The 16,958-nt window shown below is 38.8% G+C and overlaps 1 protein-coding gene and 1 long non-coding RNA gene across 2 annotated transcripts in view; one reads left to right on the forward strand and one right to left on the reverse strand.

The window, feature by feature from the left end:
* Positions 1-15,713, forward strand: part of LOC132660163 (uncharacterized) — a 95,290-nt gene extending 79,577 nt beyond the window's left edge. The window contains exons 2-3 of the long non-coding RNA XR_009601433.1: positions 14,964-15,029; positions 15,546-15,713. This is a non-coding gene — a long non-coding RNA (uncharacterized LOC132660163). The remainder of the gene's footprint in view (positions 1-14,963; positions 15,030-15,545) is intronic.
* Positions 6,216-7,190, reverse strand: LOC101102908 (olfactory receptor 6E1-like). Its single transcript, XM_027972177.2, has one exon. It carries the CDS (start codon positions 7,188-7,190, stop codon positions 6,216-6,218), a length of 975 nt encoding a protein of 324 aa, XP_027827978.2.
* Positions 15,714-16,958: the final 1,245 nt, after the last annotated feature.

Here is a 16,958-nt window from a genome sequence, read left to right on the forward strand (position 1 = left end):
CTTGTTAATTTTCTGTTTTGATGATCTGTCCATTGGTGTGAGTGGGGTGTTAAAGTCTCCTACTGTTATTGTGTTACTGTCAAGTTCTCCTTTTATGTCTGTTAGTGTTGTCTTCTGGGTTGAGGTGCTCCTATGTTAGGTGCATAGGTATTTACAATTGTTATGTCTTCCTCTCGGACTGATCCCTTGATTGTTATGTAGTGTCCTTCATTGTCTCTTGTAATTTTCTTTATTTTAAGGTCTATTTTGTCTGATATGAGGATTGCTACTCCAGCTTTCTTTTGGTTCCCATTTGCATGGAATATATTTTTCCATCCTCTCACTTTCAGTCTATATGTATCTTTAGGTCTGAAGTGGGTTTCTTGTAGACAGCATATATATGGGTCTTGTTTTTGTATCCATTCAGTCACTCTGTGTCTTTTGGTTGGAGCATTTAATCCATTTACATTTAAAGTAATTATTGATATACATGTTCCTATTTCCATTTTCTTAATTGTTTGGGGTTGATTTTATAGATCTTTTTCTTCTTTTGTATTCCTTGACTATATAAGTCCCTTTAACATTTATTGTAAAGCTGGTTTGGAGGTATTGAATTCTCTTAACTTTTGCTTGTCTGAAAAGCTTTTTATTTCTCCATCAATTTTGAATGAGATCCTTGCTGGGTACAGTAATCTTGGTTGTAGGTTTTTCCCTTTCAGTACTTTAAATATATCCTGCCGTTCCCTTCTGCCCTGCAGAGTTTCTGCTGAAAGATCAGCTGTTAAACGTATGGGGTTTCCCTTGTATGTTACTTGTTGCTTTTCCCTTGCTGCTTTTAATATTCTTTCTTTGTGTTTAGTCTGTTAGTTTGATTAGTATGTGTCTTGGCATGTTTCTCCTTGGGTTTATCCTGTATGGGACTCTTTGTGCCTCTTGGACTTGATCGACTATTTCCTTTTCTACGTTGGGGAAATTTTCAACTATAATCTCTTCAAAAATTTTCTCATACCCTTTCTTTTTCTCTTCTTCTTCTGGGACTCCTATAATTCAAATGTTGGTGCATCTGATATTGTCCCAGAGGTCTCTGAGATTGTCCTCAGTTCTTTTCATTCTTTTTACTTTATTATGCTCTTCAGAAGTTATTTCCACCATTTTATCTTCCAGCTCACTGATTCATTCTTCTGCTTCAGATATTCTGCTATTGATTCCTTCTAGAGTACTTTCAATTTCAGTAATTGTGTTGTTTGTCTCTGTATGTTTAGTCTTTAATTCTTCTAGGTTGTTGTTAATTGATTCTTGCATTTTCTCCACTTTGTTTTCAAGATTTTTGATCATCTTTACTATCATTATTCTGAATTCTTTTTCAGGTTCAGTTCAGTTCAGTCACTCAGTCATGTCCGACTCTTTGCGATCCCATGAACCACAGGACACCATGCCTCCCTGTCCATCACCAACTCCCAGAGTCCACCCAAACCCATGTCTATCGAGTTGGTGATGGCATCCAACCATCTCATCTTCTGTCGTCCACTTCTCCTCCTGCCCTCAATCTTTCCAAGCATGAGGGTCTTTTCAAATGAGTCAGCTCTTCTCATCAGGTGGCCAAAGTATTGGAGTTTCAGCTTCAACATCAGTCCTTCCAGTGAACACCCAGGACTGATCTCCTTTAGGATGGACAGTTTGGATCTCCTTGCAGTCCAAGGGACTCTCAAGACTCTTCTCCAACACCACAGTTCAAAAGCATCAATTCTTCTGCGCTCAGCTTTCTTTATAGTCCAACTCTCACATCCATACATGACTACTGGAAAAACCATGGCCTTGACTAGATGGACTTTTGTTGACAAAGTAATGTCTCTGCTTTTTAATATGCTGTCTAGGTTGATCATAACTTTCCTTCCAAGGAGAATGCATCTTTTAATTTCATTGCTGCAATCATCATCTGCAGTGATTTTAGAGCCCAGAAAAATAAAGTCAGCCACTGCTTCCACTGTTTCCTCATCTATTTGCCATGAAGTGATGGGACCTAATGCCATGATCTTAGTTTTCTGAATGTTGAGATTTAAGCCAACTTTTTCACTCTCCACTTTAAGTTTCATCAAGAGGCTGTCTAGTTCTTCTTCATTTTCTGCCATAAGGGTAGTGCCATATGCATATCTGAGGTTATTGATATTTCTCCCAGCAATCATGATTTCAGCTTGTGCTTCCTCCAGCCCAGCGTTTAGTTTGCCTATTTCCTCTTCATTTATTTGGACTTCTGTGTTTTAAATTTGTTTCTTCATTTGTGTAGTATTTCTCTACCTTTCCATTTTTTTAAAAAAACTTATTGTGTTTGAGGTCTCCTTTTCCCAGGCTTCAATGAAAGTTGAATTCTTTCCTTGAAGAAGGTTGAATTATTTCTTTCTTTTGGTTTCTGTCCTCTTAAGGTTTGTCCAGTGGTTTGTGTAAGCTTTGTATAGGGTGAGATTTGTGCTGAGGTTTTCTTTGTTTTGTTTTTTTTTTTTTTCCTCTGATGGGCAAGGCTGAGTGAGATGGTGATCATGTTTGCTGATGATTGGGATTTTACTTTTGTTTTGTTTGTTGTTTAGATAAGGCATCCTGCACAGGGTGCTACTGGTGCTTGGGTGATGCTGGGTCTCTTATTCAACTGGTTTCCTTTGTGTGAGTTCTCATGATTTGATACTCCCTAGGGTTAGTTCTCTGGGAGTGTAGGGTCTTGGAGTCAGTGCTCCCACTCCAAAGGCTCAGGGCTTGATCTTTGGCAGGAGCCCCCTCCCCAGGGACTGTAGGAGCCCACCCTGATGGTGACCAGGAGCCAAACCCTCATACCACCCGCTCACCTGTCCTCTCATGCAAAACTCGTTGAGTATCCTAGGCCATCCCACTGCGCGTTTACTCTTGCATGCCCAAAATTTATCATTTTAACCACTTTAAAGTGTACTGTTTGTTGGCATCAAGTACATTATCATTGTTGTGAAATCACCATTATGTATCTCCAGAACTTTTTCATCATCCCGAACTAAAATTCCGTATCCATTAAATAGTGACTCTGTATTCCTACCCACACTTCCTGGTAACCACCATTCTATATTCTGTCTCTATGATTTTGATCACGCTATAGTAAACTGTGGAAAATTCTGAAAGAGGTGGGAATACCAGACCACCTGACCTGCCTCTTGAGAAACCTGTATGCAGGTCAGAAAGCAACAGTTAGAACTAGACATGGAACAGCAGACTGGTTCCAAATAGGAAAAGGAGTATGTCAAGGCTGTATATTGTCACCCTGCTTATTTAACTTCTATGCAGAGTACATCATGAGAAACGCTGGACTGGAAGAAGCACAAGCTGGAATCAAGATTGCCGGGAGAAATATCAATAACCTCAGATATGCAGATGACACCACCCTGATGGCAGAAAGTGAAAAAGAACTAAAGAGCCTCCTGATGAAAGTGAACGAGGAGAGTGCAAAAGTTGACTTAAAGCTCAACATTCAGAAAACTAAGATCATGGCATTCAGTCCCATCACTTCATGGCAAATCGATGGGGAAACAGTGGAAGCAGTGGCTGACTTTATTTTTCTGGGCTCCAAAATCACTGCATATGGTGACTGCAGCCATGAAATTAAAAGCCTCTTACTCCTTGGAAGGAAAGTTATGACCGACCTAGACAGCATATTAAAAAGCAGAGACATTACTTTGTCAACAAAGGTCCATCTAGTCAAGGCCATGGTTTTTCCAGTAGTCATGTATGGATGTGAGAGTTGGACTATAAAGAAAGCTGAGCGCAGAAGAATTGATGCTTTTGAACTGTGGTGTTGGAGAAGAGTCTTGAGAGTCCCTTGGACTGCAAGGAGATCCAAACAGTCCATCCTAAAGGAGATCAGTCCTGAATATTCATTGGAAGGACTGATGTTGAAGCTGAAACTCCAATACTTTGGCCACCTGATGTGAAGAGCTGACTCATTTGAAAAGACCCTGATTCTGGGAAAGATTGAGGGCAGGTGGAGAAGGGGATGACTGAGGATGAGATGGTTGGATGGCATCACTGACTCAATGGACATGGGTTTGGGTGGACTCTGGGAGTTGCTGACGGACAGGGAGGCCTGGCGTGCTGTAGTTCATGGGGTTGCAAAGAGTCAGACGCGACTGAATGACTGAACTGAAGTGATACCTCATATTAATGGAATCCTACTATATTTTTCCTTTTATGTCTTGTTTATTTCACTTAGTATAATGTCTTCAAGTTTCCTTCATGTTGTAGAGTTTTATTTATCAGAGTTCCATTTCTTTTAAGGCTGAACAATATTCCATTGTATGTACATACCACATTTTGTTTATCCACTCATTCAATCTGTGGACATTAGAGTTGTTTCCACCTTTTCGGCTATTGTGAATAATGTTGCTATGAACATGGATATAAAAATATCTGTTCAGGCCCTTATTTTCAATTCTTTGGGGTTTATGTCTGGAAGTGAGATTGCTGGATGATATGATAAATCTATGTTTACTTTATTTAGGAACTGCCATACTGTTTTCCACAGTGGCTGCATCATTTTGCACTCTCATCAGCAAAGCATGAGAGTTCTAATTTATCCACATTCTTGACAATATTTGGTGTAATCTGTTCATAAAAATGTTTTAAATAATATTCATCTTAATAGATATAAAGTAATATTTCATTGTGATTTTAATTTGCATTTCTGTAATGATTAGTGATGCTACACATCTTTTCATGTACTTGTTAGCCATTTGTAGAAGGATTGTTTGTGTTTGTTGTTGAGAACATAGTTTTTTAATTTATAGTGGCTATATAACCCTTTTTTGGAAATCTTTCTGTTGTAATTGGGCCAGTTAAGTTTTCTATTTCTTTTTAGATTTTTAAAAATTCTCTTTTTTTAGGGATTCATCCATTTCCTCCTGGTTTTCCTATTTGTTGCTGAAGAGCTACCCATGGTATTTTCTTACATAGATCATTTTATGCCCTACATTATAGTTATGTATATCTTCCTTATTAGATTTCAAATTCTATTCAAAGGATAAATTAAGTGTTATCAATGAAATGTGCATTTCCCTGAATATAGTATTCATATAATAATTATTTCAGAATAAATTAACATGTGAATTCCATTATTTAATTAATATTTGATTATTTACCAATGACTTAATTTTCATTAAAATATTGAACAGGTTGGTAACAAGTTTCATAGGTTACATACTGTATTTAGCTTGTATAAGATTAATATGACATTCAGAATATAAAATTTATAGCATTTCAAACAGAAAAGCTTTTGTTAGCACTGGTGTGAAATTCAAAAGGAAGAGAGGAAAAGTAAGATGAGAGATAGATGAAAAGAACTAACATTTAGTGAGACTTATTAGGCTCCTGTCACTATTTAAGTTTCTTGCATAGAGTATCTCATTTGACTTTTATCATAATCCTTTGGAATGGCCATTGTCATCCCCATTTTACAGATGAGAAAACTGGGGCTCAAGGAAGTAACCAACCAGAAAGAGGAGGAGTCTTTGTAAATAGGAATGAAGAATTTCTATGAATTTTTCTACTAAACAAGGCATAAGTAGGTTATGTGCAAGATAATAAGCAGCTAGCCTTTTTTTTCTTTTTTTTTTTTTTTGAATTTTTACTGATGTGTACCTGTGGCAAGAATATAAGTGTGAAATGAGAACAGTGCTAAATGAGGACTGGTCTCCTCTCCTCAAATTGTTAGATAAACAGACACAAAGCAATAGGCCAGACATTACTTTCTGAGTATGGATATTACCTATGACTATAGATTGGTGTTAGAGGCTTATGGTGAATTACAGAGCTAGTGCGTGCATGCGTGCCTGCTAAGTTGCTTCAGTCATGTCCCACTCTTTGTGACCCTATGGATTGTAGCCTCCCAGACTCCTCTGTAATGGGATTCTCCAGGCAAGAATATAGGAGTGGGTTGCTGTGCCCTTCTCTAAAGAGCTAGTACCTGCTATCAGAGAGCTTATATTCTGCTGGGAAGCCAAGCAGATGTTGATGGAATGAAGAGAAATACTCAGATCTGATAATTACTAAAAATGCCTTGAGGGGCCACAGAGCTTATGAGTTGATGCTGAGTTTCACAGTGACTGGGACCCCAGAAACATGTCATCAAGCTTTTTCTGGATGAGAAAGCCTCCATCTGTTGCAGAGGCCTGATGCTCCCTTAGCTTGACTGGGGATCCTATGTACAGCCTCTTGGATCCACAGGTTTATTAGAAGAGCTTGTTCACCTGCTCCCTAAACACCTGCTTCACCTGTTTGTTCCTCAGGGTGTAGATGAAGGGATTGAGCACTGGGGTCACCACGGTGTTGAGCAAGGCCACCAGCTTGTTCCTATCCTCCCCCTGGCCGCCCTTGCCTGACCGGACATACATGAAGATGCAGCTGCCATAGAAGAGAGAGACAACAGTGATGTGGGAGGAACAGGTTGAGAAGGCTTTCCGCCTCTCCTTGGCTGAGGGGATGTGCAGGATGGTGTGGAGGATGTGGCCATAGCAGGTGGCCGTCATGGACAGAGTGCCCAGGAGGCTGACGTTGGCCAGAATGAAACACAGAAGCTCAATCAGACTTGTGTCTGCACATATGAGTTCCAGGAGTGGAAAGCTGTCACAGAAGAAATGATCAATGATATTGGGACCACAGAATGGCTGCTGAAATATGATGGAACATGGAATGGCTATAAGAAGGAATCCCATGATCCATGAAGAAAGAGCTAACTGGACACAGACCCTTTTGCTCATGATGGTGACATAACGCAAGGGATTACATATGGCCACATACCTGTCAAAGGACATCACTGCCAGTAGGAAGAACTCTGTGGTGCCCAGGAAGAAATAGAGGAAAAACTGGAGAAAGCAACTGGCTAGGGAGATGGTCCTGTTTCCAGTCAGGATGTTGGTCAGCATCTTGGGGAAGATGACTGAGGTGAACCAGATCTCTAGGACAGCAAAGTTGCGGAGGAAGTAGTACATGGGGATGTGGAGGCGCCTGTCCATGAGGGTGAGGACCACGATGAGCAGGTTCCCCAGTAGAGTGAGGAGGTAGGTCAGGAGGAGCCCCAGGAAGAGGAGCATCTGCAGCTCACAGGCATGTGAGAGCCCCAGCAGGATGAACTCGGTGACAGTGGTGTGGTTCCCCGTGGCTCCTCTGGCCTCTGCTGGGAATGACCAATCAGAGGTGTGCAGCATCAGAAGTCGTGATGTTCTGGATCTGAGGACACTTGGAATTTATAGGAAAAAGTGCTGAATGTATCATTTAGAGTTGTAGGAGTCCTTTTTTTGTTCTTTTTTTTTTTTTTTTAACAGAGCCTCTTTGAGGCTACTTGTCTCTTTTATTGCCCTTGGTGTTTCTACATGGTAGAGAGTGGTGTTGTCAGGGATGCTAAGTAAACATCCTAAACCAAAAGTTATTCTTGCTTGTTTTTGTTAACTGAAATTTTATTTGTGTTCCTCAACAATTCCTTTGCCTCTGACTTTCATTACTTTTCACTACCTTTCATTTTTATCTTTATTCTAATATTGGGTCTTCATTCATAAGAAATCCCTATTTGAGGCTGACAAATATTTGAGGCTGGAAAAATAGCAAAATGGCTAAGTTAAGCCATTTTACTTAACTTAGTCATTCGCTATACATATCCATATTCTTGGGTAAACTGATTATTCATAGACACTCTATTGCTATTTCAGTATTACCTGAAAATGTGATGCCTTTCACTAGTTTTTGGATTAATAAAGAGAGAAGAGGAAATCTATGAGAGTAAAGCACAATGCTTACCAATCAGAAAGAGAATAATCCAAGTAATGTATGCACAAATAAAAATTTGTTAGTGGGAAAAAAATTTGTTAATGGGAATTTGGTATTTATCCTAATGTGGACATTGGATTTGTCCTCATGTGATAGATCCATAGTCTCCTGATTACATATTCCCATGGGCTCAAGATACAATAGACCCTTTGTTTTTAAAAAATTTTTTAGCTGTTTTATATACATAGGTTTCAGCACACGGCATTTCAGCTTGGAAGCATCAGCTTTTCAAATCCTATTTATCCTTTAAGTCTCTCCTGAATGAGTGCTATCATTTCCATAAAATCTTCTCTTTTGAATGCATGAGTCTCTGTATCCCCCATAATTTTATTATATATCACAACTTTTATTGTGTTTTATAGTTGTTTTCATCTTTGTATTTTATATGGCCCTTAGAACAAGTTTCTTGAAACAGTCAGCTTTAATAAGCATGTACTGAATGAGTGAACACCACCTCAAAAATCTGTGGGGTGGATTTGGGGGTTTTTGACACACAATAGATTGAGGATGTGTCACTTACGTGGTACTTCGTAGAAGACAGAAATCTTGCTGTCATATGCCAAGTAGTCTGTCAAACTGGCCCATCTGAAGAGGGTTTGCTTTTCCTCGTGAGGTGGAGATGTCTCCCCACAAACATTCTCTAAGGAATAACTCTCCATCTTTGAGATAGTCTGGAGTTTGAGCTAGTAAATAGAGGTCTGTTTGGGTGTGCTAGAATGCTTCCAGCAGAAAACAAAACAACAGCAAAACCCCAAACCTAAAAAACAGCTCTTTTTAAAAGTCTGCCTCCCTACAAGTTTCCTTCCTTAAGCATTATCAACTACACCCTTAATTGTCAGACAGAACTGTAGCAACAATTATGTTTTAGTCACTGGAGAATAAGATTGGGACCCAGTTTAGGTACCTGGGATGAAGGAAATGCTAGGGGATATTAGTAGAGAGGATGAAATGGTAAACTGTATAAACTTTACCTTTCTTATGATTTTGCCTTCTCTTCAGCACAGGCTACACTAGTCAAAGTTATTCCAAAACTACTATTGTATCTAACATTCGTTTACAGGGATTAAAGAGCACAAAATAGTTGATCAGCCTCAGAGAATATAACTAAGGGCTCTTCACAAGGGGTTATTTCTAGGCTCAATATCATTTAGCTTCTCAGCAATTTGAGAAAGAGCTCTCTGTGGCCCAATCATGCGGTTCACAGGTGAGTCCAGGTGGTTGAGAAACTTACCCAACTCATTTTTGAAGAGAAGCAGGATCCAATATGAGTATGATATCCAGAAACATCATCAGGAGCTAATAGAATGAGTATTGTTTAGGCAAAGTCCTGATGGAACATATTGGGAAAGAGATAGGAACAGAGGCTAAGATGAAGAAGAATTGGCTGGGGGTAGAAGGAGAAAGCTCTGGGCTCATACTGAATCATGAAGTTAGCACAGATAAATCATGAAAAGACACTGTGATTAGCCCAAGGATGTCTCACAGACAGGGTGGCTAATAAACTTTTTATTTTTTCCCTACTTTAAATGGGAGGTCAACAGCTGGGTGAGACAGTCTTCCAGATACAAAGGGAAGGGGTCCACTTTATGAGTGCGGGTATTTCTCCCTTTATCCTTCAGACTTGGTGAGTGAACTGGGAGACTTGCCTGGCACCCTGAGAGCCTAGGCATGACTGCACTATTCACCCAGACTATTCATTGTTTTAAGGGTCAGTTATGCAGTACCCAGTAGGAAAGTCTTTATGGATGCCCTGGAGGTTTGTCCTGCCTCTCGATAGTTCTAGTACTTAGAAGGAGAGTGAGATCTTCTCCTTCTAAGGAAAATCATTAAGAGTTTCAGGCAGACCTGATGCTCTCCAGAGCTTTGGGGTTTTTCAAGGGGACAGCTACACAGAGCACAAGGCAGGACAGACAAATTTCCTCAATGTGAGTAACTTAATGGTTCTCCCTGGATAAACATTGGCTTGCCTAGCACTGACCTGGATGGTGGGACTGAAGCTACAGATGAGACCCAGTGTGTGTGTGCTCAGCGTGCTCGAATATGGAAGATAAGTGCCAAGAAAAGCATGGTTTGGGGAAGTCACTGCTGCTCTGCCATCTGTGCAAGGCCAAAGTGGAGATTACCCTCTGGTCCAGGGTTAGGTTTCTAGCTGCCCTCTGAAAAGTGAAAGTGTTAGTTGCTCAGTTGTGTCCAACTCTTTGGGACCCCATGGACTATAGCCCACCAGGCTCTTCTGTCCATGGAATTCTCCTGGCAAGAATACTGGAGTGCGTTGCCATTTCCTTCTTCAGGAGATCTTCCCGACCCAGGGATTGAACCCAGGTCTCCTGCATTGCGGAGAAGGCAATGGCAACCCACTCCAGTACTCTTGTCTGGGAAATCCCATGGACGGAGGGGGCTGATAGGCTACAGTCCATGGGGTTGTGAAGAGTCGAACACGACTGATGTGACTTAGCAGCAGCAGCAGCTCCTGCATTGCAGGCAGATTCTTTGCTGTCTGAGCCACCAGGCAGCCCTCTAGGGAGGTTCCAATCAGGCTATCTAAAATACACTACTCACAGGATTTCAGAAGATAACCTGGTTCACATGAGTATGTCTTGAGCTTGCAGTATTGTCTATGTGCACTAAATGCAGATCTTATACGGTTGGTTTGAGACCCCTATCTCTCATGAATTTGATGGCATCCTTTAAGAACAACAGTTCTTTCCCAAAGTATCCTGAATGGTCATTTGGCTTTTCCTGGGTGGGAGAATGATTTCCTTAACTTTGTCATCATTCAATTCACAGGATCTGATGAGGCCAGAATGTCTTGAAAATTCCCAAGTTCAGCAAGCTCATCCTGGGAAAAGCCTGGGAAGCATTCAGTTACCATTTAGTGAAATCTTCCTTAATTCTCCTTTTGGACTAATTCGGGGTGATTTTGACTGATAAAGACTTCTATTACATTCTCCACATTGAGCCAGTCTCTGTGAGATATTTCTCCTGTGGACAATGGGGCTCTATAAGACAGTGAATGAGCTACTCCTGGAATAAACACATCTCCTTATGGAAATGACATAAGGGTTGGAAGATTTGGATGGCAGCTTTGTTTTCTTCAGGGATCTACTCTTATCCTAAGATTTATGGTCCCTGGGTTCCCTGGAGAATTAGTATAATGAGCCTCACTCAGCTTCTGCCCAAGTCTCTTGCCTGTTCCTTATTACAACTTTTCAAATAAAAGTTTCAGCTGTTTGTTCAAGTCAAGAATAATAGTTACTTTAAAAGTGATACATCTAATTATTCTTCTGAAATTGAGGCTCCTGTCTAACATTAGATAGTCCTATTATTACAGGGATGTAAGGAGCCATCACAAGCGATGTAGAACCTTGAGATTTCCTTGGTGGTCCAGTGGCTAAGACTCTGTGTGTCCAACGCAGGGTTTGATCCCTGGCTGAGGAACGAGAATCCCACATGCCACAGCTAAAATTCCATGCAGCTGAATAAGGAAATAAAAATATTAAATATTTTTTAAAAAAGCTAAAGTGAGGGTGAGGAGGGCCCAACCTGTTGATGGAAATTTTGGCAAAGTCACGTTGTAGAAAAGCATTTGGGATGAGAGATATAGTTCTGGCCATATTTAGAAAATACAATCTGCCATGTGAGGGGAATATTATTGCCTATTTCATGAGGCTCTGTGAGTATCAAATGAGAAATGTTCTTAGTATAGGACTTAATCAGCACTTAAGTACTGATTTAATTGCTTAAATTAAGTGCTTAAATATTGATTAAGCACTTAATCAACACTTAGGTAGTTAATCAGTACTTAACGTAGTTCCTGGTGCATTGGAAAGGCTCAGTAAGCGTAACCATAATTATTACTTGAAACTTGCCCTTTGGACGGTTTTTGATTTTCTGAATTCTGGTTCTCAGAGAAATCTGATTAAGAGTAGACAATGCAAAAAAAAAAATTACAAGTGAAATTGAGTAAAAGTGTATTGTGGTTACCTTTTAAATGTCTTCTTGTCACTTTAAAAATTCTGAAGTTGGGAATTTCCTGGTGGTTCAATGTTTAGGACTCTGTCCTTCCAATGCAAGGGGCATGGGTTCAACCCCTGGTGGAGGAATTAAGATCCCACACACTGGAAGGCCAAAAAAGAAAAAAAGAAAAATTCTGAAATACAGGGGAGCCTGATGTGGAACTAAGATGTCCCAAGCCAGGGGAAAATGCTTTGTGACCCACTTACTTTGTGACCCTCTTACTTGCTTTGAAGTGGTGAAAATGCTTTGGATCTGAACTTGCACTAGAACATTAGCACCTATTGCTTTTGGCTTTGTTTTCTCCGTGTTAAATCTGTTGCGATAAAATCAGTATAAACTTCCTTATCAAGGCTTGCAGAACTGTTTTTTATGACTGGAAAAGTCATAGATTTTCAGGCTTTTGAAATTTAGCAGCAGTAACTTTGGCTTCCCCAAGCGTTTTGAGATGAACATGGAGACAACGAACAACCGCTGACAAGCTCAGCTTGTGCTTTGTTGTCAATTGTGATAACTCAAATTCCCCTCTCCTTGGTTCTGAAATTGGTGTCATAGCTGCACTAGGAACCAGGCAAATGATCTTCTTTTTATCTGTTTTTAGCTATGAAAATTTGTTCTTTTTATCACTGTGAACAAAGAAGGACGTCTTTGTACCTCAGCACTTTGATTTGAAGGTGATGTCAAACAGATTTTGATGCAAATAAAATATTCAGTTGTGCCAAGAATTTCAAATAGACTCTTGTGACCTTGTTTCAGTTCAGAAATATGTGGAATGAATTAGGGAAAAATATATGAAAATAACATTATTGGTTTCCTTTTGCTACCATATAGTTTATGTTCCTCCTAGGAAATTTTAGAAAAGCCAAGCAAAGAAAGAAAAAAATCCACCTGCATTCTTATCACCTGGATAAAATAATTATTCACGTTTTAGAATAAGCATTTTTGAATACATACATTTATATACACTACAGATTTTTTAAAAAATTGGTCACGACGCACACGTTATTTAGCATTTGGATTTGTCTAAATAAAAAAACTTGATAGAGGGACTTCCCTAGGAGTCCAGTGGCTGAGACTCTGTGCTTGCAATGCAGGAGGCCAGGGTTCGATCCCTGGTTAGGGAACTAGGTTCCACATGCTCCAACTAAGAGTTTGCATGTTGCAACTGAAAAAAGAGTTTGCATGCTGCAAATAAAACAACAAACAAACAAAAACAAAACAAATAATAGAGTGTGGAGGTCTTTCCATGTCAGTAAATACATAAAATCAATTTAAATGATTTTAATCAGTTTCCTGTTTGTCTCTCTGCATTTAGATTGTTTCCCATTCCCACAATTATAAACATAGAGTGTGTACTTATACAGATATTTAAAATTCTGTTTAAAAAATTATAGAGGTAGTACACATTTGAAAATTCAAATATTATAGAGAATTATGAAGTGAAAGGTTAAAAAGTTTTCTTTTCTCTTCCTCTACTTCAATTAAAAACAAGCATCTGATAATTCTTTCTGACTGGGATTGCTCACATGATTATTATTTTAGCTTTAATTAGTGCCTTCGATTAATTATATCTTTAATTAATATTTCTGTCTTTAGTAATCTCTCTGTCTTTTTCCTTGGTTCATCATCTTTTAACAGTGGGGCTTGCTTGGTAGCTCAGACGGTAAAGCGTCAGCCTACAGTGCGGGAGACCTGGGTTCGATCCCTGGGTCGGGAAGATCCCCTGGAGAAGGAAATGGCAACCCGCTCCAGTGTTCTTGCCTGGAAAATCCCTACCAGGCTCCTCAGTCCATGGGGTCGCAAAGAGTCGGACATGACTGAGCGACTTCACTTTCTTTTCACCTCCTGTCTTTTCCCTTGGTTCATCATCTTTTAACAGTGTCCTGGGCTATATTCTCAAAGATGAGGAATTTATCACTGCTGCAGTACCTCCCACTTCCATAACCCCTCCAACTCCAGGATGCAGTAGTTACTTTTTTATGTAGTTAACAATATACAATATACAGTATACTTGAGTCTCTATTCTTATTGTTAACTTTAGTGTTCCTAGAAAATTGAGTCTCTATTCTTATTGTTGACTTTAGTGTTCCTAGAAATTCTGTAATCAAAGATCAATAAATTGATTATCCTTCCATCTCTCTTTTCTAATATTTTTAGCTATATTGTAATTTTATATTGACAAGATTTATAACATTCCTGTTCTGTTCTATAACTCCAATTAAATCTTCATATCTCATCTCTAGGTTAATTTTAGAAATGGAAAATCAATAAGCAAAAATATTTTTCATGATTAGATAAATATCATTATAGGAGTTTGATTCAACCCAAAGAAAGAAATGTAATTCATGTCATTAAAACTTCGTTGCTTGAAGGAAAATCCTTCAAATATTAAAGTCTAATCAAGGATAGGTCCAAGTTTTGTAGGTCTTGAATCTTATACAACTGGGGAACTGTATTTCAAGAGAAGAAATACAAAATTACAAATACTCGCAGTTAAGGGCTATGCCTTGGTCTTGGAATGGTCTTTAGTGAGTGAGAAGCCCTGAAGCTTATTATTACTAGTTTCCTAGAAAACCTGTCTCTAGGTCTAGCAGATCCTTTTCAACTTCTTTTCAGAATCACTTCTCATAAGTCACATTCAGCTGCTGCCATATATCTAGTGTCTATCCTGTGCGTCCCCTTTCTTGGCTCCCGTTTCAGTTTGCTAGAATCTTTCTCTAGCATTTTATCACAAAAACCCCATGGTACACTATACTCTGCATGCTTGTGTGTTGCATATGCAGTTATGTTGCTCAAACTTGTTTGATTTTGGGGACTTGATTTGGGTTGATTGTTTAGAAATTTAAGTTCAAATTTGTTTTCCAAACTTGGAGGATAAATGAGAAACTAACAGAAATGATTATTACCTTTGGGGACAGATGAGTGGCGAATGGAGCAAATAGGGATGAGAGTGAGACTCTATGTTTTTAAATATAGTTTCATTCTTTTACCGAGTAAAAATATTATTTGAGTAATATAAACATTCCAACCTTTCCCTATCCTCAAAAGTTTGAAATATTATCCAATTGTCTTTGAGCATTAAGTGTTGATGAGAAGTTTGGTGCCATTCTCTTTTTTTGAAATTTGTTTATTTATTTATTTAGGCCACTTTGAGCAGCAGGCAGGATCTTAGTTCCTGGACCAGGGATCGAACTCGTGTTCCATGCAATGTAAGTGGGGGGTCTTAACCACTGAACTGCCAAGGTAGTCCTTGGTGCCATCCTTATCCTCGTTTCTTCTGATAACCTATTTTCTCACTGCCTCTCTCAGAATATTCAGGATTTTCTCTACTCTTGGACTTTTGAAATTTTACTAGATTGAGCCTAGGAGTGGGTCTTTTAAAAATTAATTTTATTTGCCTCTACATAGATCATTTAAAAATGAAGACTTCATGAAGTTTGTGGAGATTCTCTTCTGCTATTTCTTAGATTGTTTCTTTTCTGCCATCATCTCTGTTTGAAACTTCTTAGGTCTTTGACTTTTGGATCCATCTTCCTTTTTTTTTTTTCTTATTTTTGAATTATTTACCTTCTAGTTTCCACTATAGGACATTAAATTTAAATATAATTTTTTATTATCTTATTTTCATTTTATTATTCTCACAGTTCAGTGTAATTTTTTGACATTTGCATTTTTAGTGTTCCAAAACATTTTTTTCCCCTCTGATTGCTCCTTTTTCCTTACAGACTATATGCTTTAATGAGAGTCATACCTACTCAATCATTTTGAGTACTTCGTGAATTTGGGGGTGATGCTGTTCTACATGGCTTGTGGGATCTTATTTACCCAACCTGGGATTGAACCTGGGTCTTCAGCACTGAGCATGCAGAGCCCTAACCACTGGACTTCCCAAATATTGCATAAATTAAATAAAATTTTTAGTTTCCTAATTACCTCAGGTTTCTCTGATGTTTGTTGCCCTTTTGTTCATCTTTGTGCCTCTTTCTTCATGCTGTTGATTTTTATTCAAATATTTGGTGGTACTTGATAATCCAATTATATTTATGAACAAACACTGTTAAATAAGGGTAGCTGGTGTGGGTTTTTCTCTTGAAAGGAGTAGGTCACTTGAATGAGAAAGCCAACTGTTGGCTCTGTGTAAGCTGGCTAGGTTTGTCAAGAGGTAGACTTCTCTCTAGGGTGGGAAGGTATAAACTAGGCAGACCAGTGGCAGCCAGGTGGGGCTTCCCAGGTGGCAGAGTGGTAAAGAATCCACCTGCCAGTGCTGGAGATGCAGGAGACCTGGGTTCAATCCCTGGGGCAGGAAGATCCTTTGGAGGAGGAAATGGCAGCCCACTCCAGTATTCTTGCCTGGGAAATCCCATGGATAGAGGAGCTGGTGGGCTACAGTTCATGAGTGACTAAGCATAGGTGCACACATGTGGTTGCCTGAGTAGTCCAATTACATTTTGGAGACTGGAAAGGTAATTAAAGATTCAGTGATAAAAAGGAGCAGAACCAGATAGATTCACAGCTCTATTTTGTCTAACATTTCAAGACAAGATAATCTCAATGTTATTTAAACTATTTAAGGTGATGGACAGGGAGGCCTGGCATGCTGCGATTCATGGGGTCACAAAAAGTCAGACACGACTGAGCAACTGAACTGAACTGAACTGAACTGAAGGTCATAGAAAAAGATGGAAATCTCTATGATTCCTTTTGAGAAGCTAACATAACTTTAACCTAAAACTTATAAATTAGGGAAAGGAATATAGAACAAGCTTGCTTTTGAATATAAGAAGAAAATCTCTAAATTAAATGCTAGTAAGTAAAATCTGGTATTTATCAAAAGGATAATAAATAATGTCTAGAAAAGTTTATTTTAGAAATATAAGAAATTCAATATCAGAAAATCTAGCAACATAAGCTAGAACAATAAAAAATTAAATAAAAATGATATGATCATATCAATAGATGCTGAAAACTTCTGATAAAATTTAGCAGCATTCTTAATTTGAAAACTCTATAAAAATAGGAACAAAAGCAGATTTTTAAAAATATAGCAAAAACCAATTACCAAACATGCCAGTAGAGCTAATTGAAATATGATTTCAATTAAAATTAGGAACCAGATAAGAATGCTTGCTATTGACATT

This window comes from Ovis aries, chromosome 7 (genome assembly GCF_016772045.2).
Source record: "Ovis aries strain OAR_USU_Benz2616 breed Rambouillet chromosome 7, ARS-UI_Ramb_v3.0, whole genome shotgun sequence".
NCBI classification, from domain to species: domain Eukaryota; kingdom Metazoa; phylum Chordata; class Mammalia; order Artiodactyla; family Bovidae; genus Ovis; species Ovis aries.

Bases quoted from the DNA above. Each gene is read 5' to 3' on its own strand.
- LOC101102908 (XM_027972177.2), bottom strand. From the start codon at position 7,190: ATGCTGCACACCTCTGATTGGTCATTCCCAGCAGAGGCCAGAGGAGCC.